Below are 24,383 nucleotides of genomic sequence, written 5' to 3' on the forward strand. Positions count from 1 at the left end.
CACCTTGAAAAAGTAATAAGAGTGCATTGGAGCCAGGACACCCACCTTTGGACCCCCCAATCAGTTCCCCTATTGTGACCGCACCAGCTTACTGAGTAATCCCAGCAGCCATGAAAATTGGGACACTATATCATCTGCAAACCAGGTTGAGCCCTATAACAACTGGTGCTCCTTGGGCTGGAGGATGCCATTGCTCCTAACAAGTCCTTTCTACATCATCTGCCTAAATCTAATGGGACATAAATAGGAAGCTTATCTAGGAACGGACACAGGACATTGCTCCATTGGAAAAATTGAGTGACAATCCTTGCTCTATTTAAAATACCAATACCAGTATTTTACCTATGGAATGTTCACATAATTTCCTATTTTATATGTAATATTTTATTAAAATTGTTTTTTTAATTTTCCACCTGTTGCATGTTATTAGATAAAGCGCGGTTTCACATCCCCTTTTCCACTATTTTTCAAACACAGTCTGTGACATGGCAAGTAGGAGCTGATTGGCTGGCTGTTCATCACTCTCCATTTTATCACTTTTGAAGCTTAGTGCATCTGTCCCCTTGTCCCATAACCCACTTTTAAGAAGGCTTGTTACATCCCCCCACTCCTAAAGCCAATTTGCACCACAGAACATGAAAGATATGAGGAGCAAGGATAATTACAGAACCTTTGGCTCATCTCTACTGTTACCACTAGATGTCGCCATTTGACAACAGTAATAATCAATGATTTTAGGAAATCAAGTACTACGCTCCAAACTGCTGCCAATCATGTTACATCGATAGCAAAGGAAAAGCGATGTTTACGTTTTCTTTTTTTCAAGGTGCCGGGACACGTAGCATAGCACCACCCCCAACACACGGAAGTCCCACCCCCGTGTTCTGATTGGCCCACGGGCCATTCAGTCAAATATAATGGATGACCATCGATAGTTAAAACTATCGATGGTTATCCATAAAATAGTTTACCACTATCGATGGCTGGGTGCAGAATTGCCTTCGATGGCAACCATCGATGGCATCTGCACCGATGGCCATCCCTAGGAGGGGGTGAAAGATGGGCATGCCTTTTCACTTAAGGCCACGCCCACTGAAGTGTAACCACACCTCCTTTTTGATTCCTTATTATTCGTCCCAAGCAGTTGTCAGGTATGCAACTAAATATCATTTCTCTTGTAGTATGGAATCTTGTGGTAATCTGGCTTGGAATTCTAGGGGTAGTTTTATTAAGATCAGTAAAGCATACCTCCCAACTTTTCATGTGAAGAAATAGGGACGCCCGAAAAGGGGGCGTGGCGTATGCAAATGAGGGCGCGGCTTATGCTAATTAGCCGCAACCTCATTTTCATACGAGAATAGACGCTGTGCGCATGCGCACAGCGTCTAATCTACTACATTGGGGGGTCTCCCAACTGCCACCCCCCCGCAGCGGGACAATGCCTGCCGCGGGTGGGACGTCGGGACAGGACCCGAAAATCGGGACTGTCCCGACGGAATCGTGACAGTTGGGAGGTATGGTAAAGTGATAAAGTGGCTGGATTTGAGAAATGACAGTTAGGAGCTGACTGGCCGGTGATAACGTACCAGCCACATTATCACTTCCTGGGGCTTAATAAATCTGCCCCAGAATTCCAAAACAGATTATCATGAGATTCCATACAGGACCGTATAGTTGTTTCATGAACTTTATGTCGCTGTTTCACATTAATTTATATGTTTGATACAGGTCTGCACAGTGGAACTGGAGCAATGACAGGACTACAAGTTCTGCTGCACTTCTGTCATCTGCTACTTTTGGGTATGTCTCTAACCGTAACCTTCTTATACAGTGGCGGCTCCTACCTTCTTGGGGGAGGTGGGCTGCCTCTGGCCCAGTGGCTGCGGGGGTACGGCGATGCAGGCAAACATATGTACTGCGCATGTGGCCAGCTTCTATGGGCTGCTTCGGCACATGCCCAATTGCCGTTTTTGCACAGCAGCCCGCAGCAAGGCGTCCCGGAGGAAGGGAACACCACCCAATGGGACTGCCTTTGTGACTGGCAGGTCGGACTTCCAACAGGAAGTCAGTGCCAGTCACAGTGAAGCCAGTGCAGTCTCACAGACTGTATCTGGCTTCACTACAGTGGTGGATTGTACCTGGGGGGGGGGTTGCAGACCTGCAGCCAATAAGTAAAAACCGCCACTGTTCTTATACCATAACTTTTAAAACAAAAACATGGGACTATGTAAAAACCGGACCCGGACAAGACCCCCGGACCGCAGGATCGGACATCAAAATCTGCAGTCTGGAGTTTGTAATGACCGGTCCGTGGGTGTGTTGTCCGTGGGGATGCCTGTGATAGCTTTCACCAGGGACATGGGGAAGGGGAGATTACAGCCCCCCCGTGTGGTCTGGACCGTCCGGTTTTTGCTACATGCCCGGACCAAACAGGGAGGCTTTATTCTCCCCCTCCTCGGGGTGTCTTGTGAAGTCCCCCGGACAGGACACCCCCAAGACCGGACACTACATGCTCCAGCCTGCTGATTTTGATGTCCGGCGGTCTGGGGTCTTGTCTGGGTCCGTTTTTTACCCATACCCCAAATACATTACTCCCCCACCTCTCTGTTTGTGCACAGGTTCAGCTACCCTACAGCCTCCGACCAACCTCAGACTCTCCTCTAGGAATTTCCAGCATATTCTGACCTGGGAGGAACCGAATAACGAATCTCTTATCTACTACTGCGTGGAATATTCTCTAGACAAGTACGTGCAAACGGTATTACACGAGGTTACACGTAACTTGCAGTTCTAAAAAAGAATCCCCGTCATTCGGTCAGAGCTGATGCAGAATTATGGTTTGATATATGTTCATTGAAAAATGTGTTAATTATTGATATCGGCATCTGCATGAAAATGTCGACATGAAAAAACAAACAAAAAAAAACAAACACTTTTTGGGGATGTTTCATTCTCTACAATCCACTCGCACTACATTTGGTAAAGTGTGCCGAGCTATACGATGGCACACACAACACTAATTTGGGGGGTCCATTTCGAGAGGTGTCAACCTTGACACCAAAAAAACGTGACCCATGTCGACATTTTCATGGAACCTTTTTCCTGTAGAATTTTTGCTTGTGTCATTGGCCCTTATTCTGGTTGGTGCGGTAATGTCCGCGTGCGGTTGGTCCGCCGATGTTTTGTGTCTGCGCATGTGCAGAGGCGTCTCTGCGCATGTGCGAACGGGACGCACGTCCAAATTCCGCATGAAATGTGTACACTACGAACAGGGGGTGGAGAGGGGCGTGAAGGGCTGTTTGGGATCATTACCATATGTTTACACCCCGCGTTTCATGGGCGTTCCCATGAAAACGCTGGGCGTACGTATGGTAATGCGGTCGTGACGCACGTGTAGGGGGCGGACATATGACATTGCCGGATGTCAGCTGCCCGCCCAGATCCCTGCTTTTGCACAGAGAAATGCCCGTGTGGTCTGAGGTTGCGGGAGCTGCCTGACCACTCGGTCCCATCGAATGATGGGGGAGGTTCCCTGAGATGGAGAAGGTGTATTCATGAGAAATACACTTGCAGTCCGTTCGGACAGCTTCTTACCGCATTTGGACGGAGTGAGCGATCCATACGAAAGGCTGGGTTTAGGACGCACGGTCCTGGCCGCATATTCGGCTCCGTCCGCACAGACCAGAATAAGGCCCATTGTGTCAATGTCGACCTTTTGTCAATGTCGATCTATTGACCGTTGATGCTTTGATCCACACCTATGCTGCTTTCACACCGCATAAATGGCATTGACCCGGTAATTTAAAACGTTTTTAAAACTGGGTCAGACAGTCTTAACCCCTTTTACACCCCATATCTTAAAAGGTATATTACCTGAAAGGGGTATTACCCGTTCAATGCCGTTTTGTCCAATCACATTACACAGGGACACTGAAACGGGTAGGACCCTGCTTTTTAACCGTTTAGAAATACCGTTTTTCTTGAACCAGTAAATTCAAAACGGACCTTTCACACCGCACATATTACTGTTTTGAAATGGTAAAAAAAACGGCATTTTACCTGGTAATACGTGCAGTCTGTAAAGGTTATATTGATGTCAAACCCCCTCTGATTTATTTATAGATTGCCAGAAAGGAAGGCAGCCATTTTGAAACAAAAATGTCTATCAGTTGGCATATAATCTGTTGGTACTTGTTTCCTAGCACGGCCACACCGATCAGAATCGCGGTCACCGGGGGTAAAATCGGGGCCATCGCGGGCATCGCGGCCGCTAAAAAAATCGGGTGCGATGGCCAGACGCGATGCCCGCGATTTCCCCATAGAGAACAATGTTAAATGCCTCAATTTACCCGCGATGACCACGATTTCCCATAGGAAACAATGTGAAATGGCTCAATTTAGCCAAATTATCATAGGGAACAATGGTAAATGGGCCAAAAACACCCCTGAACATTGAAATGTCCCCCCAAAAGTTATTGACGCCACCCCGCCATCAACGTGAACCCGAAGCGTGGCGAGCGCAGCGAGCCCGCGAGGGGCGGCGGTATGCGTCCTCCGACCTTTTCATGCCCTACTATCCACTAGGGCGTGGAGTGAGAATAGAATAGTGTGGCGAGCGCAGCGAGCCACCGAGCCCGAAGCGTGGCGAGCGCAGCGAGCCCCGCGAGGGGACGCGGATACCTTCACAGTTATACGCGTCCCCTCGCGGGCTTCCCAGGTGTCCATGGCGACGCGGACACCTGGGAAGCCCGCGAAGGGACGCATTTACCTGTGAAGGTATCCGCGTCCGCTCGCCACGCTTCAGGCTCGGTGGCTCGCTGCGCTCGCCACACTATTCTATTCTCACTCCACGCCCTAGTGGATAGTAGGGCATGAAAAGGTCGGAGGACGCGTGCCGCCGCCCCTCGCGGGCTCGCTGCGCTCGCCACGCTTCGGGTTCACGTTGATGGCGGGGTGGCGTCAACTACTTTTGGGGGGACATTTCAATGTTCAGGGGTGTTTTTGGCCCATTTACTATTGTTCCTATGCTGATTTGGGTAAATTGATCCATTTAACATTGTTTCCTATGAGAAATCGTGGTCATCGCGGGTAAATTGAGGCATTTAACATTGTTCCCTATGGGGAAATCGGGGGCATCGCGTCTGGACCATTTCAGCATTTTTAGGTGCACACGACGCGACCGACCCGATTTTTCACTGTTTTCAATGCATTTCAATGGAAAAATTGGGGGCATCGCGTCGGTCGCGTCGCAGGCCACTCAAATTACCCCCGATGGCCAAGATTTGTGGCCGTGCTAGGAAACAAGTACCAATCTGTTTCCTAGTGGATTGATCCAGTCTAAAAAATGATAGGCCTAACAATAAGACAATGGGCCAGATGCACTAAGCTTCAAAAGTGATAAAATGGAGAGTGATAAACAGCCAGCCAATCAGCTCCTACCTGCCATGTTACAGGCTGTGTTTGAAAAATGTCAGGTAGGAGCTGATTGGCTGGCTGTTTATCACTCTCCATTTTATCACTTTTGAAGCTTAGTACATCTGATCCAGTATGAGGTAAACAGTAACAGAACACTACAGTAACCAAATAACAATTAACACTCCCGACAGCTATGAAAGCAAGGGGTGCAAGTTAAAACCTGTTAAATGCTCTGAAAGAGGTGTGCGGAATGGAGGTAACGGAAGGAGGTACATACGGCCTGATCCAGCAAGGTCGCCAAGTAGCGGTTGTTTGTTGCTTAGTGAGCCTTGAAACCGCCATCCGGCCGAACATGCGGCTGAAGGGGAGAGAAATCATTTCATGGTCGCTGACATCAGGTAATGGCAGCTGCTTGACCCTGGCAGGCATGAGCCTGCCCGTGTTTCCAGGGGAACGCCCATAAAACACTGGTCATTGCCATAGTCCAGCCCCGTTTCTGCCCACATCCTTCCCTCCCCGCAACGAACGGCTCGGCGAGTGTGTCGAGGTTTGCACATGCTCAGAAATAGTGTAGCTGGTGTGCAAGAGAACTAGGTCAGGCATGTCCAAACTAAGCTGTTGTGAAACTACAAGTCCCATCATGCTTTGCCACAGTTTTGCTATTAGGGAATACTAAAACTATGGCAAGGTATGCTGGGATGTGTAGTTTCACAACAGCTGGAGGGCCACAGTTTGGACATGCCTGAACTAGGTAATGAGAACAGGGGGGAGGAGGGCACTGCTTGGTAGAGATTACAATCTAAAGGGAAGGGCGGAGACAGATGAGACAAATGACGGGATGCAGCAAGGTGAAACATGAGGCCAAACCTCCCAAAAAACATTATTTTCAGAGGTTTGCCCATGTTTTGCATATACACAATTCCCCACTGAGAGGGAACCAATCGGATCCCACCCAGCACCCCACTCACTGGATGAATGTCATGGACTGCGGGTCATACAGTACCTGGAAGTCCTGGACAGCTTTTACTGATGCTGCTATGCTTGGGAAGAGTGTTGGGATGCATCACAACTAAAATGTGTTCCGCCTATGGAGTGAGGGAGTATGGAGAGCTGAGGGAAGGAAGCAAGAGTGCAGAGATAGAGGATGCAAGAGGTTAGGTAATATAACATGGAGACATGGTTAAACAGCGGACTGATATGGTGTTATTGACAGGTGGGCGTTAAGCGTCCGTTTGAAGCTATCCTGGGATAATCTGATAGAATGAGCGAGATGTTCTTCAAGGGTATCTTAGTCCATAGTGCACATTTATATACCACTGACCAGTTCCATTGTCCCCAGTATAAGATGATATTGATGCTTCTGTGCGTCTGTCCTGGATCCTGTATTTTCCTACAATGCGTCATCTTACATTATACTGTATTATGTGTAATCTTTTTTATGCTGTTTTCCCTGATTGTTTCATATCTTTATTTCTGTTTGTGTCAGCGGCCTATTTACACCAGTGGCGGAATGCTGCAATATTACATCTCTGCTCTGTGACCTGACTAAATCTTTCACAGACATTTCTGGAAGTTACAGTATTAAAGTCTACAGCTTTACCCACAATGATGCATCAATCAAGTCTCATTTACCACATGTGCTGACCCCATACACCGATAGTAAGTGCAACTGTGCATGTACTGTAACAGCCACAAAGGCAGATGCTGATAAATACTGTGCATACTAGTCTCCAGCATGGGGCTCTGCCATGTATACTAGTCTCCAGAATGGGGCTCTGCTGTGTATACCAGTCTCCAGCATGGGGCTCTGCCGTGTATACTAGTCTCCAGAATGGGGATCTGCCGTGTATACCAGTCTCCAGAATGGGGATCTGCCGTGTATACTAGTCTCCAGAATGGGGCTCTGCCGTGTATACTAGTCTCCAGCATGGGGCTCTGCCGTGTATACTAGTCTCCAGAATGGGGCTCTGCCGTGTATACTAGTCTCCAGAATGGGGCTCTGCCGTGTATACTAGTCTCCAGAATGGGGCTCTGCCGTGTATACCAGTCTCCAGAATGGGGCTCTGCCGTGTATACCAGTCTCCAGAATGGGGCTCTGCCGTGTATACTAGTCTCCAGAATGGGGCTCTGCCGTGTATACTAGTCTCCAGCATGGGGCTCTGCCGTGTATACTAGTCTCCAGCATGGGGCTCTGCTGTGTATACTAGTCTCCAGAATGGGGCTCTGCTGTGTATACTAGTCTCCAGCATGGGGCTCTGCTGTGTATACTAGTCTCCAGCATGGGGCTCTGCTGTGTATACCAGTCTCCAGCATGGGGCTCTGCCGTGTATACTAGTCTCCAGAATGGGGCTCTGCCGTGTATACCAGTCTCCAGAATGGGGCTCTGCCGTGTATACTAGTCTCCAGCATGGGGATCTGCCGTGTATACTAGTCTCCAGCATTGGGCTCTGCTGTGCATACTAGTCTCCAGCATGGGGCTCTGCTGTGTATACCAGTCTCCAGAATGGGGCTCTGCCGTGTATACCAGTCTCCAGAATGGGGCTCTGCCGTGTATACTAGTCTCCAGAATGGGGCTCTGCCGTGTATACCAGTCTCCAGAATGGGGCACTGCTGTGTATACCAGTCTCCAGAATGGGGCTCTGCCGTGTATACTAGTCTCCAGAATGGGGCTCTGCCGTGTATACTAGTCTCCAGCATGGGGCTCTGCCGTGTATACTAGTCTCCAGCATGGGGCTCTGCCGTGTATACTAGTCTCCAGCATGGGGCTCTGCCGTGTATACTAGTCTCCAGAATGGGGCTTTGCCGTGTATACTAGTCTCCAGAATGGGGCTCTGCCGTGTATACCAGTCTCCAGAATGGGGCTCTGCTGTGTATACCAGTCTCCAGCATGGGGCTCTGCTGTGTATACCAGTCTCCAGAATGGGGCTCTGCTGTGTATACCAGTCTCCAGAATGGGGCTCTGCCGTGTATACCAGTCTCCAGAATGGGGCTCTGCCGTGTATACTAGTCTCCAGAATGGGGCTCTGCCGTGTATACTTGTCTCCAGAATGGGGCTCTGCCGTGTATACTAGTCTCCAGAGTGGGGCTCTGCCGTGTATACTAGTCTCCAGCGTGGGGCTCTGCCGTGTATACTAGTCTCCAGCGTGGGGCTCTGCCGTGTATACTAGTCTCCAGAGTGGAGCTCTGCCGTATATACTAGTCTCCAGAACGGGGATCTGCTGTGTATACTAGTCTCCAGCATGGGGCTCTGCCGTGTATACTAGTCTCCAGAATGGGGCTCTGCCGTGTATACAAGTCTCCAGAATGGGGCTCTGCCGTGTATACCAGTCTCCAGAATGGGGCTCTGCCGTGTATACCAGTCTCCAGAATGAGGCTCTGCCGTGTATACCAGTCTCCAGAATGGGGCTCTGCCGTGTATACCAGTCTCCAGAATGGGGCTCTGCCGTGTATACCAGTCTCCAGAATGGGGCTCTGCCGTGTATACCAGTCTCCAGAATGGGGCTCTGCCGTGTATACCAGTCTCCAGAATGGGGCTCTGCCGTGTATACCAGTCTCCAGCGTGGGGCTCTGCCGTGTACACTTGTCTCCAGAATGGGGCTCTGCCGTGTATACCAGTCTCCAGAATGGGGCTCTGCCGTGTATACCAGTCTCCAGAATGGGGCTCTGCCGTGTATACTAGTCTCCAGCATGGGGCCTTGCCGTGTATACTAGTCTCCAGAATGGGTCTCTGCCGTGTATACTAGTCTCCAGAATGGGTCTCTGCCGTGTATACTAGTCTCCAGAGTGGGGCTCTGCCGTGTATACTAGTCTCCAGCATGGGGCTCTGCCGTGTATACCAGTCTCCAGAATGGGGCTCTGCTGTGTATACCAGTCTCCAGAATGGGGCTCTGCCGTGTATACCAGTCTCCAGAATGGGGCTCTGCCGTGTATACCAGTCTCCAGAATGGGGCTCTACCGTGTATACCAGTCTCCAGAATGGGGCTCTGCCATGTATACTAGTCTCCAGAATGGGGCTCTGCCGTGTATACTAGTCTCCAGCATGGGGCTCTGCCGTGTATACTAGTCTCCAGCATGGGGCTCTGTCGTGTATACTAGTCTCCAGAGTGGGGCTCTGCCGTGTATACTAGTCTCCAGCATGGGGCTCTGCCGTGTATACTAGTCTCCAGAATGGGGCTCTGCCGTGTATACTTGTCTCCAGAATGGGGCTCTGCCGTGTATACTAGTCTCCAGAGTGGGGCTCTGCCGTGTATACTAGTCTCCAGCGTGGGGCTCTGCCGTGTATACTAGTCTCCAGAGTGGAGCTCTGCCGTATATACTAGTCTCCAGAACGGGGATCTGCTGTGTATACTAGTCTCCAGCATGGGGCTCTGCCGTGTATACTAGTCTCCAGAATGGGGCTCTGCCGTTTATACTAGTCTCCAGAATGGGGATCTGCCGTTTATACTAGTCTCCAGAATGGGGATCTGCCGTGTATACTAGTCTCCAGAATGGGGATCTGCCGTGTATACTAGTCTCCAGAATGGGGCTCTGCCGTGTATACTAGTCTCCAGCATGGGGCTCTGCCGTGTATACTAGTCTCCAGAATGGGGATCTGCCGTTTATACTAGTCTCCAGAATGGGGCTCTGCCGTGTATACTAGTCTCCAGAATGGGGATCTGCCGTGTATACTAGTCTCCAGAATGGGGCTCTGCCGTGTATACCAGTCTCCAGAATGGGGCTCTGCCGTGTATACCAGTCTCCAGCATGGGGCTCTGCCGTGTATACCAGTCTCCAGCGTGGGGCTCTGCCATGTACACTAGTCTCCAGAATGGGGCTCTGCCGTGTATACTAGTCTCCAGAATGGGGCTCTGTCGTGTATACCAGTCTCCAGAATGGGGCTCTGCCATGTATACTAGTCTCCAGCATGGGGCTTTGCCGTGTATACTAGTCTCCAGAATGGGTCTCTGCCGTGTATACTAGTCTCCAGAGTGGGGCTCTTCCGTGTATACTAGTCTCCAGAATGGGGCTCTGCCGTGTATACTAGTCTCCAGAATGGGGCTCTGCCGTGTATACTAGTCTCCAGAATGGGGCTCTGCCGTGTATACCAGTCTCCAGAATGGGGATCTGCTGTGTATACCAGTCTCCAGAATGGGGCTCTGCTGTGTATACCAGTCTCCAGAATGGGGCTCTGCCGTGTATACCAGTCTCCAGAATGGGGCTCTGCCGTGTATACCAGTCTCCAGAATGGGGCTCTGCTGTGTATACTAGTCTCCAGAATGGGGCTCTGCCGTGTATACTAGTCTCCAGCATGGGGCTCTGCCGTGTATACTAGTCTCCAGCATGGGGCTCTGTCGTGTATACTAGTCTCCAGAGTGGGGCTCTGCCGTGTATACTAGTCTCCAGCGTGGGGCTCTGCCGTGTATACTAGTCTCCAGAATGGGGCTCTGCCGTGTATACTTGTCTCCAGAATGGGGCTCTGCCGTGTATACTAGTCTCCAGAGTGGGGCTCTGCCGTGTATACTAGTCTCCAGCGTGGGGCTCTGCCGTGTATACTAGTCTCCAGCGTGGGGCTCTGCCATGTATACTAGTCTCCAGAATGGAGCTCTGCCGTATATACTAGTCTCCAGAACGGGGATCTGCTGTGTATACTAGTCTCCAGCATGGGGCTCTGCCGTGTATACTAGTCTCCAGAATGGGGCTCTGCCGTGTATACAAGTCTCCAGAATGGGGCTCTGCCGTGTATACCAGTCTCCAGAATGGGGCTCTGCCGTGTATACCAGTCTCCAGAATGAGGCTCTGCCGTGTATACTAGTCTCCAGAATGGGGCTCTGCCGTGTATACTAGTCTCCAGAATGGGGCTCTGCCGTGTATACCAGTCTCCAGAATGGGGCTCTGCCGTGTATACCAGTCTCCAGAATGGGGCTCTGCCGTGTATACCAGTCTCCAGAGTGGGGCTCTGCCGTGTATACCAGTCTCCAGCGTGGGGCTCTGCCGTGTACACTAGTCTCCAGAATGGGGCTCTGCCGTGTATACCAGTCTCCAGAATGGGGCTCTGCCGTGTATACCAGTCTCCAGAATGGGGCTCTGCCATGTATACTAGTCTCCAGCATGGGGCTTTGCCGTGTATACTAGTCTCCAGAATGGGTCTCTGCCGTGTATACTAGTCTCCAGCATGGGGCTTTGCCGTGTATACTAGTCTCCAGAATGGGTCTCTGCCGTGTATACTAGTCTCCAGAATGGGTCTCTGCCGTGTATACTAGTCTCCAGAGTGGGTCTCTGCCGTGTATACTAGTCGTCTCCAGCGTGGGGCTCTGCCGTGTATACTAGTCTCCAGAATGGAGCTCTGCCGTATATACTAGTCTCCAGAACGGGGATCTGCTGTGTATACTAGTCTCCAGCATGGGGCTCTGCCGTGTATACTAGTCTCCAGAATGGGGCTCTGCCGTTTATACTAGTCTCCAGAATGGGGATCTGCCGTTTATACTAGTCTCTAGAATGGGGATCTGCCGTGTATACTAGTCTCCAGAATGGGGATCTGCCGTGTATACTAGTCTCCAGAATGGGGCTCTGCCGTGTATACTAGTCTCCAGCATGGGGCTCTGCCGTGTATACTAGTCTCCAGAATGGGGATCTGCCGTTTATACTAGTCTCCAGAATGGGGCTCTGCCGTGTATACTAGTCTCCAGAATGGGGATCTGCCGTGTATACTAGTCTACAGAATGGGGCTCTGCCGTGTATACTAGTCTCCAGAATGGGGCTCTGCCGTGTATACTAGTCTCCAGAATGGGGCTCTGCCGTGTATACTAGTCTCCAGAATGTTGCTCTGCCGTGTACACTAGTCTCCAGAATGGGGCTCTGCCGTGTATACTAGTCTCCAGAATGGGGCTCTGCCGTGTCTACTAGTCTCCAGAATGAGGCATTGCTGTGTATACTACTCACTAGAATGGGGGCTCTGCTGTGTATACTGGCTGCCTGACTGGTGACTGCTGTGTATACTAGCCCCCTAAATGGGGGCTTTGATGTGCATACTACCCATATGAATGGGGGCTCTGCTTTATATACTAGTTACCTGAATGTGGGCTCTGATATGTATACTAACCACTTGAATAGGGGCACTGCTGTGTATACTAATCATCTGAATAGGGGCACTGCTGTGTATACTAACCGCCTGAATAGGGGCACTGCTGTGTATACTAACCATCTGAATAGGGGCACTGCTGTGTATACTAACCGCCTGAATAGTGGCACTGCTGTGTATACGAACCACCTGAATAAGGGCACTGCTGTGCATACTAACCACCTGAATAGGGGCACTGCTGTGTCTACTAACCGCCTGAATAAGAGCACTGCTGTGTATACTAACCGCCTGACTGGTGGCTCTGCTGTGCATACTTACCACCTGAATAGGGGCACTGATGTATATACTAACCGCCTGAATAGGGGCACTGCTGTGTTTACTAAAAACCTGAATAGGGGCACTGATGTATATACTAACCGCCTGAATAGGGGCACTGCTGTGTTTACTAACCACCTGAATAGGGGCACTGATGTATATACTAACCGCCTGAATAGGGGCACTGCAGTGTATACTAACCGCCTGAATGGGGGCTCTGCTGTGTATACTAACCGCCTGAATAGGGGTACTACTGTGTATACTAACCACCTAAATAGGGGCACTGCTGTGTATACTAACTGCCTGAATAGGGGCACTACTGTGCATACTTACCGCCTGAATAGGGGCACTAATGTATATACTAACCGCCTGAATAGGGGCACTACTGTGTATACTAACCCCCTGAATAGGGGCACTACTGTGTATACTAACCGCCTGAATAGGAGCACTGCTGTGTATACTAACCGCCTGAATAGGGGCACTACTGTGTATACTAACTGCCTGAATAGGGGCACTGCTGTGTATACTAACCGCCTGAATAGGGGTACTACTGTGTATACTAACCACCTAAATAGGGGCACTGCTGTGTATACTAACTGCCTGATTAGGGGCACTACTGTGCATACTTACAGCCTGAATAGGGGCACTGATGTATATACTAACCGCCTGAATAGGGGCACTACTGTGTATACTAACCCCCTGAATAGGGGCACTACTGTGTATACTAACCGCCTGAGTAGGGGCACTACTGTGTATACTAACTGCCTGAATAGGGGCACTGCTGTGTATACTAACCGCCTGAATAGGGGTACTACTGTGTATACTAACCACCTAAATAGGGGCACTGCTGTGTATACTAACTGCCTGATTAGGGGCACTACTGTGCATACTTACAGCCTGAATAGGGGCACTGATGTATATACTAACCGCCTGAATAGGGGCACTACTGTGTATATTAACCCCCTGAATAGGGGCACTACTGTGTATACTAACTGCCTGAATAGGGGCACTACTGTGTATACTAACCGCCTGAGTAGGGGCACTGCTGTGTATACTAACCGCCTGAGTAGGGGCACTGCTGTGTATACTAGCTTGTCTGTCCCACTTGTCTGTTCCACAGGCAGGAGAGAATAAGTGAGAACCCAGATAACACCAGATAGAGCCCCATTTAATAATGAGTGATAAGCTTGTTACTATTCTTAAATGGCGCTCCATCCAATCAGCTCCTAATGTGGGGTACACACCAGGACAATTTGGCCCAAAATGAGCCAATTTAGATACAATCTCGACCGATTGTATGTAAATTGGCCATATTTTGGGTCATTTCGCTGCCGTTTTGATGCGATCCCGATCCGATGCGCTGCCCCGCGGGTCGTTAGGTTTTTTCTGAGATCCTACCTGCAGCAGGTAGGTTTTGAGAAATGACCATTGTAGCGGGTGCGGGTCGCGATCGGATCGCGATCACATCAGGTGCCTTTTCTGTGCGGGTCAGCGGCTCCGTTAGCTCGTGTGCGGGTCGTACGTTCCTGTGACAACCCGCTCATGAGCAGCATCGTGCTGGTGTGTACCCAGCATAACTGTCATTTTACAGACTGTTTGGACAAAAATTACAGGATTTGATTGGCTGAAGTATTTTAAATCCATAACAAGTAATAACAGGCATATCATTCATTATTAAATGGGGTTCTTAGTTTGTAATGGCCAATATTTGGCAAGTCATGCTGGGAAATCCATTTCTATAACAGCGGGGGCGGTATTGGTTGACGATCCAAATTTTTCTAAAAAACACAAATAATTTTTTTTTGCAGCCATACTCGGCCCCCCTATTGTGGACGTAGCGGCGTGTGACAGTTGTATCAACATTTCCATCCACCCCCCGGTCTCTTACTTATGGAGTAACGAGGAGCAGCGCAATGTTACCATGCTTAGCTACGATGTCTACGCAAAGCTGGATTACATTATTAATTTGTGGCCCTCCACAGAGGTAGGCAGCGTTCTGTTTGTACACAAATAGTTGTGCAGCCCTATTCCGCAGGGTAAAGGTGCCCATACACTAGGAGACTTCCCCGATGGGAAAAGTCGCATGCTATAAATCTATAGTGCAGGCCTGGGGGATCTCCGGCTCCGTTCCGATGCGCACGGGAACGCACATCGGATCAGAATCGGAGCTGGAACATATGCGATTTCACACTTTTCATCCGATTTATCGGACCGATCAGTCGGAATTGTATGAAAAGTACCCAAATCGTACTAGTGCATTAAGAGGGCACTGGACCTGCTGGTATCACAAGTGTCACATTTCTCCATTTTGCCTATTTTTACTACGCTGTGTTGGTGCAAATCTAATTGAATGTAATGAACTCGTCCAGATTTCTGTGCATGAAAGGAATGGTCCCAGAGCTCAGGCTTATTCAACTCAGGATGCTGGCGGCCAATTAAAATGCAGCACCGTCTGGTGAGCCAATCAGAGCTCGAGTACCGGCAGTCGCTCTGATTGGCTGCCGGCACGGAAGCTCTGATTGGCTCAAAAGCCGGTGCAGTATTTTAATTGTCCGCCGGCTTCCTGAGTTGAATAAGCCTGAGCTCTGGGACCTGCTTTGTTCAGCGCTCTGAGCGCAGCGGAGGCAGTTGGGGGGTTGTGGTGGGCAAAATGAGCTGCCTGGGCCCTTCCAGAGGCCGGGGCCTAGGACAGCTGTACCCACAGCACCCCCCTATTGGCGGCCCTGCACCCATTTCACACCAACGTGCTAGTTGCATCTGCAAAAAGCGATCCACCTAACTTAAATCCACCTCCAAAATGCGTATACCGGCCCATACACTGAGTTGTACACATCTTTGCGCATAGGTTGGTGATTGAACAGGATCTACCAACAGGTCATGTTTTCCAGGCCACCCGTGGATCTGTAGATTGTGTCAGTTAGGAATCAATGCAGCACACGTTTAAAAATGCGACAGTTAGTAATGATTGCACCTGTGCACCAGCTAGGTGATCTGGGGAATGTGACAGTTAGTAATGACTACACCTGTGCACCAGCTAGGTGGTCTGGGGAATGAGACAGTTAGTAATGACTACAGCTGTGCACCAGCTAGGTGGTCTGGGAAATGTGACAGTTTGTAATGACTACAGCTGTGCACCAGCTAGGTGATATGGGGAATGTGACAGTTAGTAATGACTACAGCTGTGCACCAGCTAGGTGACCTGGGGAATGTGACAGTTAGTAATGACTACAGCTGTGCACCAGCTAGGTGGTCTGGGAAATGTGACAGTTTGTAATGACTACAGCTGTGCACCAGCTAGGTGACCTGGGGAATGTGACAGTTAGTAATGACTACAGCTGTGCACCAGCTAGGTGATATGGGGAATGTGACAGTTAGTAATGACTACAGCTGTGCACCAGCTAGGTGACCTGGGGAATGTGACAGTTAGTAATGACTACAGCTGTGCACCCGCTAGGTGACCTGGGGAATGTGACAGTTAGTAATGACTACAGCTCTGCACCAGCTAGGTGACCTGGGGAATGTGACAGTTAGTAATAAGTACAGCTGTGCACCAGCTAGGTAACCTGGGGAATGGGACAGTTAGTAATGACTACAGCTGTGCACCAGCTAGGTGATCTGGGGAATGTGACAGTCAGTAATGACTACAGCTGTGCACCATCTAGGTGATCTGGGGAATGAGACAGTTAGTAATGACTACAGCTGTGCACCAGCTAGGTGACCTGGGGAATGTGACAGTTAGTAATGACTACAGCTGTGCACCAGCTAGGTGACCTGGGGAATGTGACAGTTAGTAATGACTACAGCTCTGCACCAGCTAGGTGACCTGGGGAATGTGACAGTTAGTAATAAGTACAGCTGTGCACCAGCTAGGTGACCTGGGGAATGTGACAGTTAGTAATGACTACAGCTCTGCACCAGCTAGGTGACCTGGGGAATGTGACAGTTAGTAATAAGTACAGCTGTGCACCAGCTAGGTAACCTGGGGAATGTGACAGTTAGTAATAACTACAGCTGTGCACCAGCTAGGTGACCTGGGGAATGTGACAGTTAGTAATGACTACAGCTGTGCACCAGCTAGGTGATCTGGGGAATGTGACAGTTAGTAATGACTACAGCTGTGCACCAGCTAGGTGATCTGGGGAATGTGACAGTTAGTAATAACTACAGCTGTGCACCAGCTAGGTGACCTGGGGAATGTGACAGTTAGTAATGACTACAGCTGTGCACCAGCTAGGTGATCTGGGGAATGTGACAGTTAGTAATGACTACAGCTGTGCACCAGCTAGGTGACCTGGGGAATGTGACAGTTAGTAATGACTACAGCTGTGCACCAGCTAGGTGACCTGGGGAATGTGACAGTTAGTAATGACTACAGCTGTGCACCAGCTAGGTGACCTGGGGAATGTGACAGTTAGTAATGACTACAGCTGTGCACCAGATAGGTGATCTGGGGAATGTGACAGTTAGTAATGACTACAGATGTGCGCCAGCTAGGTGGTCTGCAAAACGTGACCTGTTGGTAGAATTTGATATCGGTTTGGCCAGCCCTGCTATAGAAAGATCTCTGAGCTAAGTACAAACCATACAGTGATCCGGTGACATAAAAGTTACAGTGATGGAAATTCCACCATTCTATTTTCCCCAGGCTGGAAGTTATACGAGTTTAGGGTCTTAACGTGCTTACAACATGTTTTCTAATAATTTTGATATTTTATATCACACAGGTTCCCATATATAGGAAAGTTGTTTCTACAGAAAATTACACCACATCGATAACGTCACTTCTGCCCAACGCCAATTATTGTGTCTCCGTGCGGGTAACTGTAGACATTGATGCACCTAAAGGGGTGGAATCTCCCAAAAAATGTGTAGTTACAAGAGCTTCCGACGTGAGGGGTAAGCAGGATTGATTTCATTTTTGTAAAGCAATTGATTGAATTTTAATTATAATAAATTTGTATTGAATACTGGAAACATCAATAGAGGGGAGGAGATGCAGAACAAATAAAAGGATGGGGAAGGTGTAAAGCAGCACAGTGACAAAGAAGATATAACCAAGATGTGACACTGCAAGTGAACACATCTTTTAACCCACCAAAAAAAGAAACCCTTTGATTTAGCACCCTAATAAAAACACAGACAATAGGAGTACAAGAAGCCCTTAATATTGCCTTTAGTGATTGAGCTACTTAATCTGCTGGGGAGGGTGGTCGACAGGGTACAAAGGTCGAGTCAAGTATTAGGTCAACACTGGGAAGGTTGACATTTGAGCTGACATGTGCCAACAGGCAGTTTTCCATGGCCTATCATCCACTTGGGCATGGAGGGAGAACAGAATAGCATGCGTGCACCGACATTCAGGACAAAAAAACGTGAAAAACCCATGTAGACCTTCCCATTGCCAACCTAATGCGCATGTCGACCTTTGACCCTGTTCACCTTAGGCATGTTGACCTTTTGTCTGTTTCGACCCAATGTATATGGACATTAATATGGTGGACCCAATGACAATTACCCCTTGCAACACGTCAGCAAGCCTCTGTATTCCATTATGTTGGTTTCCCTCAGCAACCAATCAGATTCTAGATAATGTCTTCTAGAATGTTCTAGATAAAACCCGTACCTTAGTAAATATACCCCAAGTGTGTAAATTTATGTCTGGGATCAGCCTTCGAAGTTCCCTGAAGGACAAGTAACGCGATGGCAAGATTTATCCCCTGGTTAAAGGTAGCCCATGCTTTAAGGGAATGTGGGCCGTTAACGGACGCATCTCTCTGGGAGCCCCTATAAGGTCAGATAAGAACCACTTGGCCCATCTAGTTTGCCCTTTATTACATGCTAGGGTTAATCATTATAGGAATGTAACCTACCAGTATATTTTTGGATAGTGGGGAGAAACCCACACAAGCACAAGGAGACCATATCATTTTTTTTCGCCTGACCTAAAACAAGTCTCGGGATAGTATATTGTGCAAAATAATAATATCCACTTTTTAAAATTCACCAATCTGCCTGACATCAAACGGTTGTCTAACTGCCTAAGAATGAATTGGGGTCCCAAGGTGGTTTTACGATCTTTGACTAAATTTAAGCCCTAACATATAAGTTAATAATGATGTGATTAGATTTTTTTGTGTCTTATTTGCGTCCGTAATTTCTGCTACATTGAGTTCACTAATACATGGGACCATGGCCTATTGGAAATAGAGAGTCGCATAAGCTAGCCAAACTTTGGGCCTCTTTACATGGTGACTTCCCAAATCGCTGATAACTAGGATGTATAAAACTTAAATGACCTGATCAGGAAGTGGGTCCCTTCTCCCTGGCCAGCACCATCTTCCCAATGATAATTGGGATGATGACGCGTCTTTCAACGTGCGGCGCCATCTTCCAGAAGATATCACAGGGAAGATGGCAACGCCCACAGGTATACTCCGGAAGAGGGGGGGGGGGGGGGGAAGGGATAGCGGACCTGAGCCCCTACCAGGTCACTCCGGCAGTATCCACTCTCCCCCTCTTGACACCACTGATTATATTAGCGGGATCAGTTTGATACTACAGGACTATGATACAAGGACTGGGGCAGCAACAAAGCATAAAATGCTTTTTGAAATGGAAATCAATTAATTGTGGGTGGGCGGAGTTACCTTTTAGCATTTCACCACTGAGATGGGGTCATGGTTATACTCGTGACATCAGCATTGTGAGGCAGCCAAGGTATTTACACTGCATAAGAGATGGACACATTGTACCTTGCTTCTCATTACAGGTGACGGAAAAAAATATGTCGCGGTTATCGCTGCCATCGTTATTTTCATTGGATCGCTGCTGATTCTATTTGCACTTGACAGAGCTGGATTTCTCTGCCGCAAAAAGAGTTTTGCTCCAAAGGTTTTGGTCAGTGTTTTCCCTTATTTTGTTGGAAGCTAGCAGAGAGTAATAATGTCTATAATGTCATTTTTTTTTATAATCTTGAAAACAGGACAACAGTGTCTAAATTGTGGGGTGTATTTACAAAGCCATGGAGAGAGTTAAAGTTGGCAGAGATAAAGTGCCAGCCACCGGCCTCCCAGCTGTCATTTTCAAACAGACGGACTGGTTCAGATCTGATCGCTAATGTGAGAATTCACAGGGGACAGAAAGAGAAGACGCCCCTTGCTAAATTGAGACTGCCATCAATTTGTTAATCCCCACGGAATGCCCAAACCAATAAACAGTTTTTGCCATGTGTGCAACTCTGAGGATTCCCCTAATCTTTGGTGATCGCTGACATCACAGATACTCCTCTAACACGTCTGGGCATGCTTGCGTTTTTCCCTGACACACCCAGAAAATGTCAGGTTTCCACCCCCCAAACGCCAACTTCCTGTCAGTCAAATTGCAAGGGGATTCCGTTTACGATCCATGTGCATTAATCTGTCTCAGGGCAGTTAGGAGCTAATTGGCTGTTACTTTATGTCCACCCACTTTCACTCTCTCCCCAAGGCTTAGTATATAGATCAACAAATGGTCCACATTTTCCAAATCACCTAGCTGGTGCACAGCTGTAATCATTACTAACTGTCACATTTCCCAGACTCCCTAGCTGGTGCACATCTGTAGTCATCACTAACTGTCACATTCCCCAGATCACCTAGCTGGTGCACATCTGTAGTCATCACTAACTGTCACATTCCCCAGATCACCTAGCTGGTGCACAGCTGTAATCATTACTAACGGTCACATTCCCCAGATCACCTAGCTGGTGCACAGCTGTAATCATTACTAACGGTCACATTCCCCAGATCACCTAGCTGGTCTACAGCTGTAGTCATTACTAACGGTCACATTCCCCAGGTCACCTAGCTGGAGCACAGGTGTAGTCATTACTAACTGTCACATTCCCCAGATCACCTAGCTGGGGCCCAGCTGTAGTCATTACTAACGGTCACATTCCCCAGATCACCTAGCTGGGGCACAGCTGTAGTCATTACTAACGGTCACATTCCCCAGATCACCTAGCTGGTGCACAGCTGTAGTCATTACTAACGGTCACATTCCCCAGATCACCTAGCTGGTGCACAGCTGTAGTCATTACTAACGGTCACATTCCCCAGATCACCTAGCTGGGGCACAACTGCAGTCATTACTAACTGTCACATTCCCCAGATCACCTAGCTGGGGCACAGCTGTAGTCATTACTAACGGTCACATTCCCCAGATCACCTAGCTGGGGCACAACTGCAGTCATTACTAACTGTCACATTCCCCAGATCACCTAGCTGGGGCACAGCTGTAGTCATTACTAACGGTCACAATTTCAAACCTGCTGCATTCATTCCCACTATAGATCCACAGGTTTCCTGCGATTTATCATATGCAACTCCCGGGGAGCTGCAGGCGGAAGGAGCAGGGGGGCAGCGGCGGATGCCGGCGAGGGGGCCAGTGAGCAGGGCACAGCAGTGGGCGGGGGATGGCCTTGACCAGAGGGAGCAGGGAGGGGGGGGCGGTGGAGGAAACCAGGGAGCTGGGCAGGGGAAGCCACTGCCAAGCAGAAACAAAGCTCATTGGTTGCTATGGGCAACTCTTTAGAAGTCTTGCTATATCTTTCCATAAAAGTTAGAAAGTATAATTTAAGGAGCCCATACACGGTCCGTTGTGTAGGGCTCCGTTCTTTACTATGCGATGCGCGCATCACATAGTACGGTACAAAAAGTATGTGCTGCACATACTTTTTGTACTAGGTACACATCGGAACGTATCGCAGTGCATGCACACTGCATGCACTAGGGATGCGATCCGATGTGTACTTTAAAAGTACAGAACGGACCGAAAAAACGGACCGGGTATGGGGGGCATTAGATACAAAGGGGTGATAAAAAGCAATATAACCACTTAAAAACACAATAGATGCAGTTGAGCAGGTTGATAAAGAATTTGGTTATAACAACGACGATGACCGAGAATTAGCCAGCGTTCCATTGTAGGCTCCATGACGTCATATGGGTTAGTAAACATATAGTGCCATTTTACTAACAATATGTATTTTCTCCATCATCAGCAATCCCTTCCAAGGAGGAGTACAATCCTTACAAGGAATAATGAAATAACCCCACTGGCGTCGCTGATGACTATGGAAACAAAAAGCAGCAATGAAGATAAAGAAAGCTACATGGCAAGACTCCTGGACAATACTTTATATATTGTCAATAATGTAGACAACAGAGCCTATGACCGCCAACAGCCCAGAAGTCACGATCCTGATGGACATGGTGAAGGACAAGCCTCTCAAGAACATACAGCAGTCCTGGATAAGTCTACTTTAGGACTCTCAGAAGGCACTTTCTTAGAAGATCCAGATAATACACACTTGGTCTCATCAGCTGAAGACAATATTCTAATGAAACATCCAGAAGTTATTGCAGCGTCTGATATAAAGGTCCCATCACACAATACAATGATGGGAATTAGCAACAGAGGGACAATGGCTTCCAATACATCAAGTCATATCAGTCAGGTTTTAAACCTTCCATTCAATGGAAATAGCGGATTTAAGATTGATTTAAATACAGTATCTTTAGCAGATACAAAGGATCTCTGCAAAAAGAAGTCTCTATGGGAGGATTCAGTAAGACCACATGTAGATGGTGACCCATTAGACAGCCAGCAATTCATATTTCACACCGGTGCCTTTGAAGGAGTTGAACCCACAGCGGTCAATCATGAACATAACAATGAAATAGACACGTCAAATATGGATGGTTTAAAATTGCATCTTCCCTCTATATACATTAAGAGATAAATACAGTAGGTACAGATGGAGCACCTCTCAGCCAGCGCTGGGAATCGCCAGATTCCCCTAGCTGGCACAGATGCCCTCCATCAGACGGGGACGTGCAAGCGTCTCACACCCACGCACATCCCCGTCAGCAACCAACAAAATACCCCGTCCCAACACATATTTTAAGGATTGGACTGCCCACTTAATTGCTAAGCACTTCTGCTCTACAGTTGAGCACCTGCGCTCCCGGGGCAGTAATTTACGGCTCAGTCGGAAGAGCATGAGACTCTTAATCTCAGGGTCATTGGTTTGAGCCCCACGTTGAGCACCATGTGTGACAAGGAAGCACATATACTGGATCAGATAGTCGTGGTCCTTATTTTTGTAGCAGGTGAACAGAACACCACATACTGTAATCCCCACAGCAATAATGATTACAGAATCCAGGTGTCACAGCATAATGCAAACACTTCATAAAGCTCCAGTGGTCCCTCCCGTAGCACACACCACGGACTATCACCTGGGCAGCTATTCCACCATCAAGAGAAATGACCTCCTGCCCTGGAAACACTTATATCAGGAAAACACAGGTGCTGCTTAATCAGCCTAACCCAGATCACATCAATTAGAAAACCTGGACTGGATCTAATTTTCCTGTTGTTGCTGCTGATGTAAAACCTGGTCTGGAATTTCCACAATAGCCTCATGTGAAAATATGCTGTATCTGCCACAATAGCTAAAAATGACTCTGGTTCTTTAATCATGGAACCTAATACATGATTGTATTGGATGAGGACTCCCATTCAGTTTACCGCTTCGCCCGCAATGCTTTGGCCAAATGAATATCGACATTTTGACTGTCTGTAAATACAGTTTGTTGTATCACTGTCTCTTTTGTAAAACACAACGGAATATGCTGCGCTATATAAGAAACTGTTAATAAATAAATAAAATGGTATTGACCTGTTGACTGTTATGAACCTTAAAGTTCTCTGTGGCTTAAATGTATAAAAACAAAATAAATAAAAAATCTTATTTTTGATGAGTTTCTCTGTGAGTAGAACTCTCAAGGCCCATACAAACTATAAGATTATCTTTCCAATGTGGCTAGTTGAAAAGTAAATCTGGAAATTTTTGTGACCAAATTACAAGCAACCATTTGCTACCAAAAGCTGGAAACGGAACAAAAGCAGTCATCTGCATAAATTGATTTAACCAATTTGTCTGAATGACCATTTTTGGCTGTTTTCGATGTTTAGGAGCAAATAGTCAATTGTCATTTGCTCCCCCAAATTTCCAGGTTTTCATGCCAACCAGCCAGATTGGAAAGATAATCTTATAGAGTGCATGGGCCTTTACTCTACGTCCTAGCGCAAGCACTTAACCTGCAAGGATGAGTTAAACCTAGTGTGTATGAATAAGAGAGGATTGAAAATATAAGTTCAGGTCCGCTACGGCAGGACTGATGTGAAAGGCCAAATTTTAAGCTCTGTAAACAGCTGCAGAATATGTATGAGCTATATAAACAGTTAATGAATAAGTTTTGTTTGTATTTGAGCCAGTGATTGGCTGATGGGGTGCAGTGTATGGCCACCTAAAGCTCAGGACCCCCTTCCCTGACTGTTGTTATATTAACGGATTTAAACACGCTCCTTTACACCTTTCTTGTTTTGAACTGGCAATTTTATGGATCACCCAATCTTCAAGATTGTCTCTCGCAAGGGGATTTGGCCTGTGCCTTGTCCTCAGATGTGCGGTGTCAACAACCGGAAAGGTCAAGAAGCTGGGAGTGGTACGCAAGTGGACTATGGCTACGCCAAGTGGATCAGCAGAATG

At 48.1% G+C, this 24,383-nt stretch overlaps 1 protein-coding gene across 1 annotated transcript; it reads left to right on the forward strand.

Moving 5' to 3' along the window:
- The first annotated feature begins 1,734 nt into the window (after positions 1–1,734).
- On the forward strand, positions 1,735–23,539 carry LOC146058701 (interferon alpha/beta receptor 2-like). Its single transcript, XM_083170957.1, has 7 exons — positions 1,735–1,800; positions 2,619–2,745; positions 6,902–7,074; positions 14,596–14,771; positions 17,512–17,683; positions 19,557–19,684; positions 21,828–23,539. Exons 1-7 carry the CDS (start codon positions 1,752–1,754, stop codon positions 22,566–22,568), a joined length of 1,566 nt encoding a protein of 521 aa, XP_083027083.1. The 5' UTR covers positions 1,735–1,751; the 3' UTR covers positions 22,569–23,539.
- The last annotated feature ends 844 nt before the right edge of the window (positions 23,540–24,383 follow it).

Source organism: Crinia signifera, chromosome 2, assembly GCF_055691185.1.
Source record: "Crinia signifera chromosome 2, ASM5569118v1, whole genome shotgun sequence".
Lineage (NCBI taxonomy): Eukaryota > Metazoa > Chordata > Amphibia > Anura > Myobatrachidae > Crinia > Crinia signifera.

Excerpts from the sequence above, each read along its gene's own strand:
- LOC146058701 (XM_083170957.1), top strand. The coding sequence starts at position 1,752 with ATGACAGGACTACAAGTTCTGCTGCACTTCTGTCATCTGCTACTTTTG. Across the intron at positions 1,801-2,618 it reads CTGTCATCTGCTACTTTTGG|GTTCAGCTACCCTACAGCCT; the intron begins GTATGTCTCTAA and ends GTTTGTGCACAG. Across the intron at positions 17,684-19,556 it reads AAGAGCTTCCGACGTGAGGG|GTGACGGAAAAAAATATGTC; the intron begins GTAAGCAGGATT and ends TTCTCATTACAG.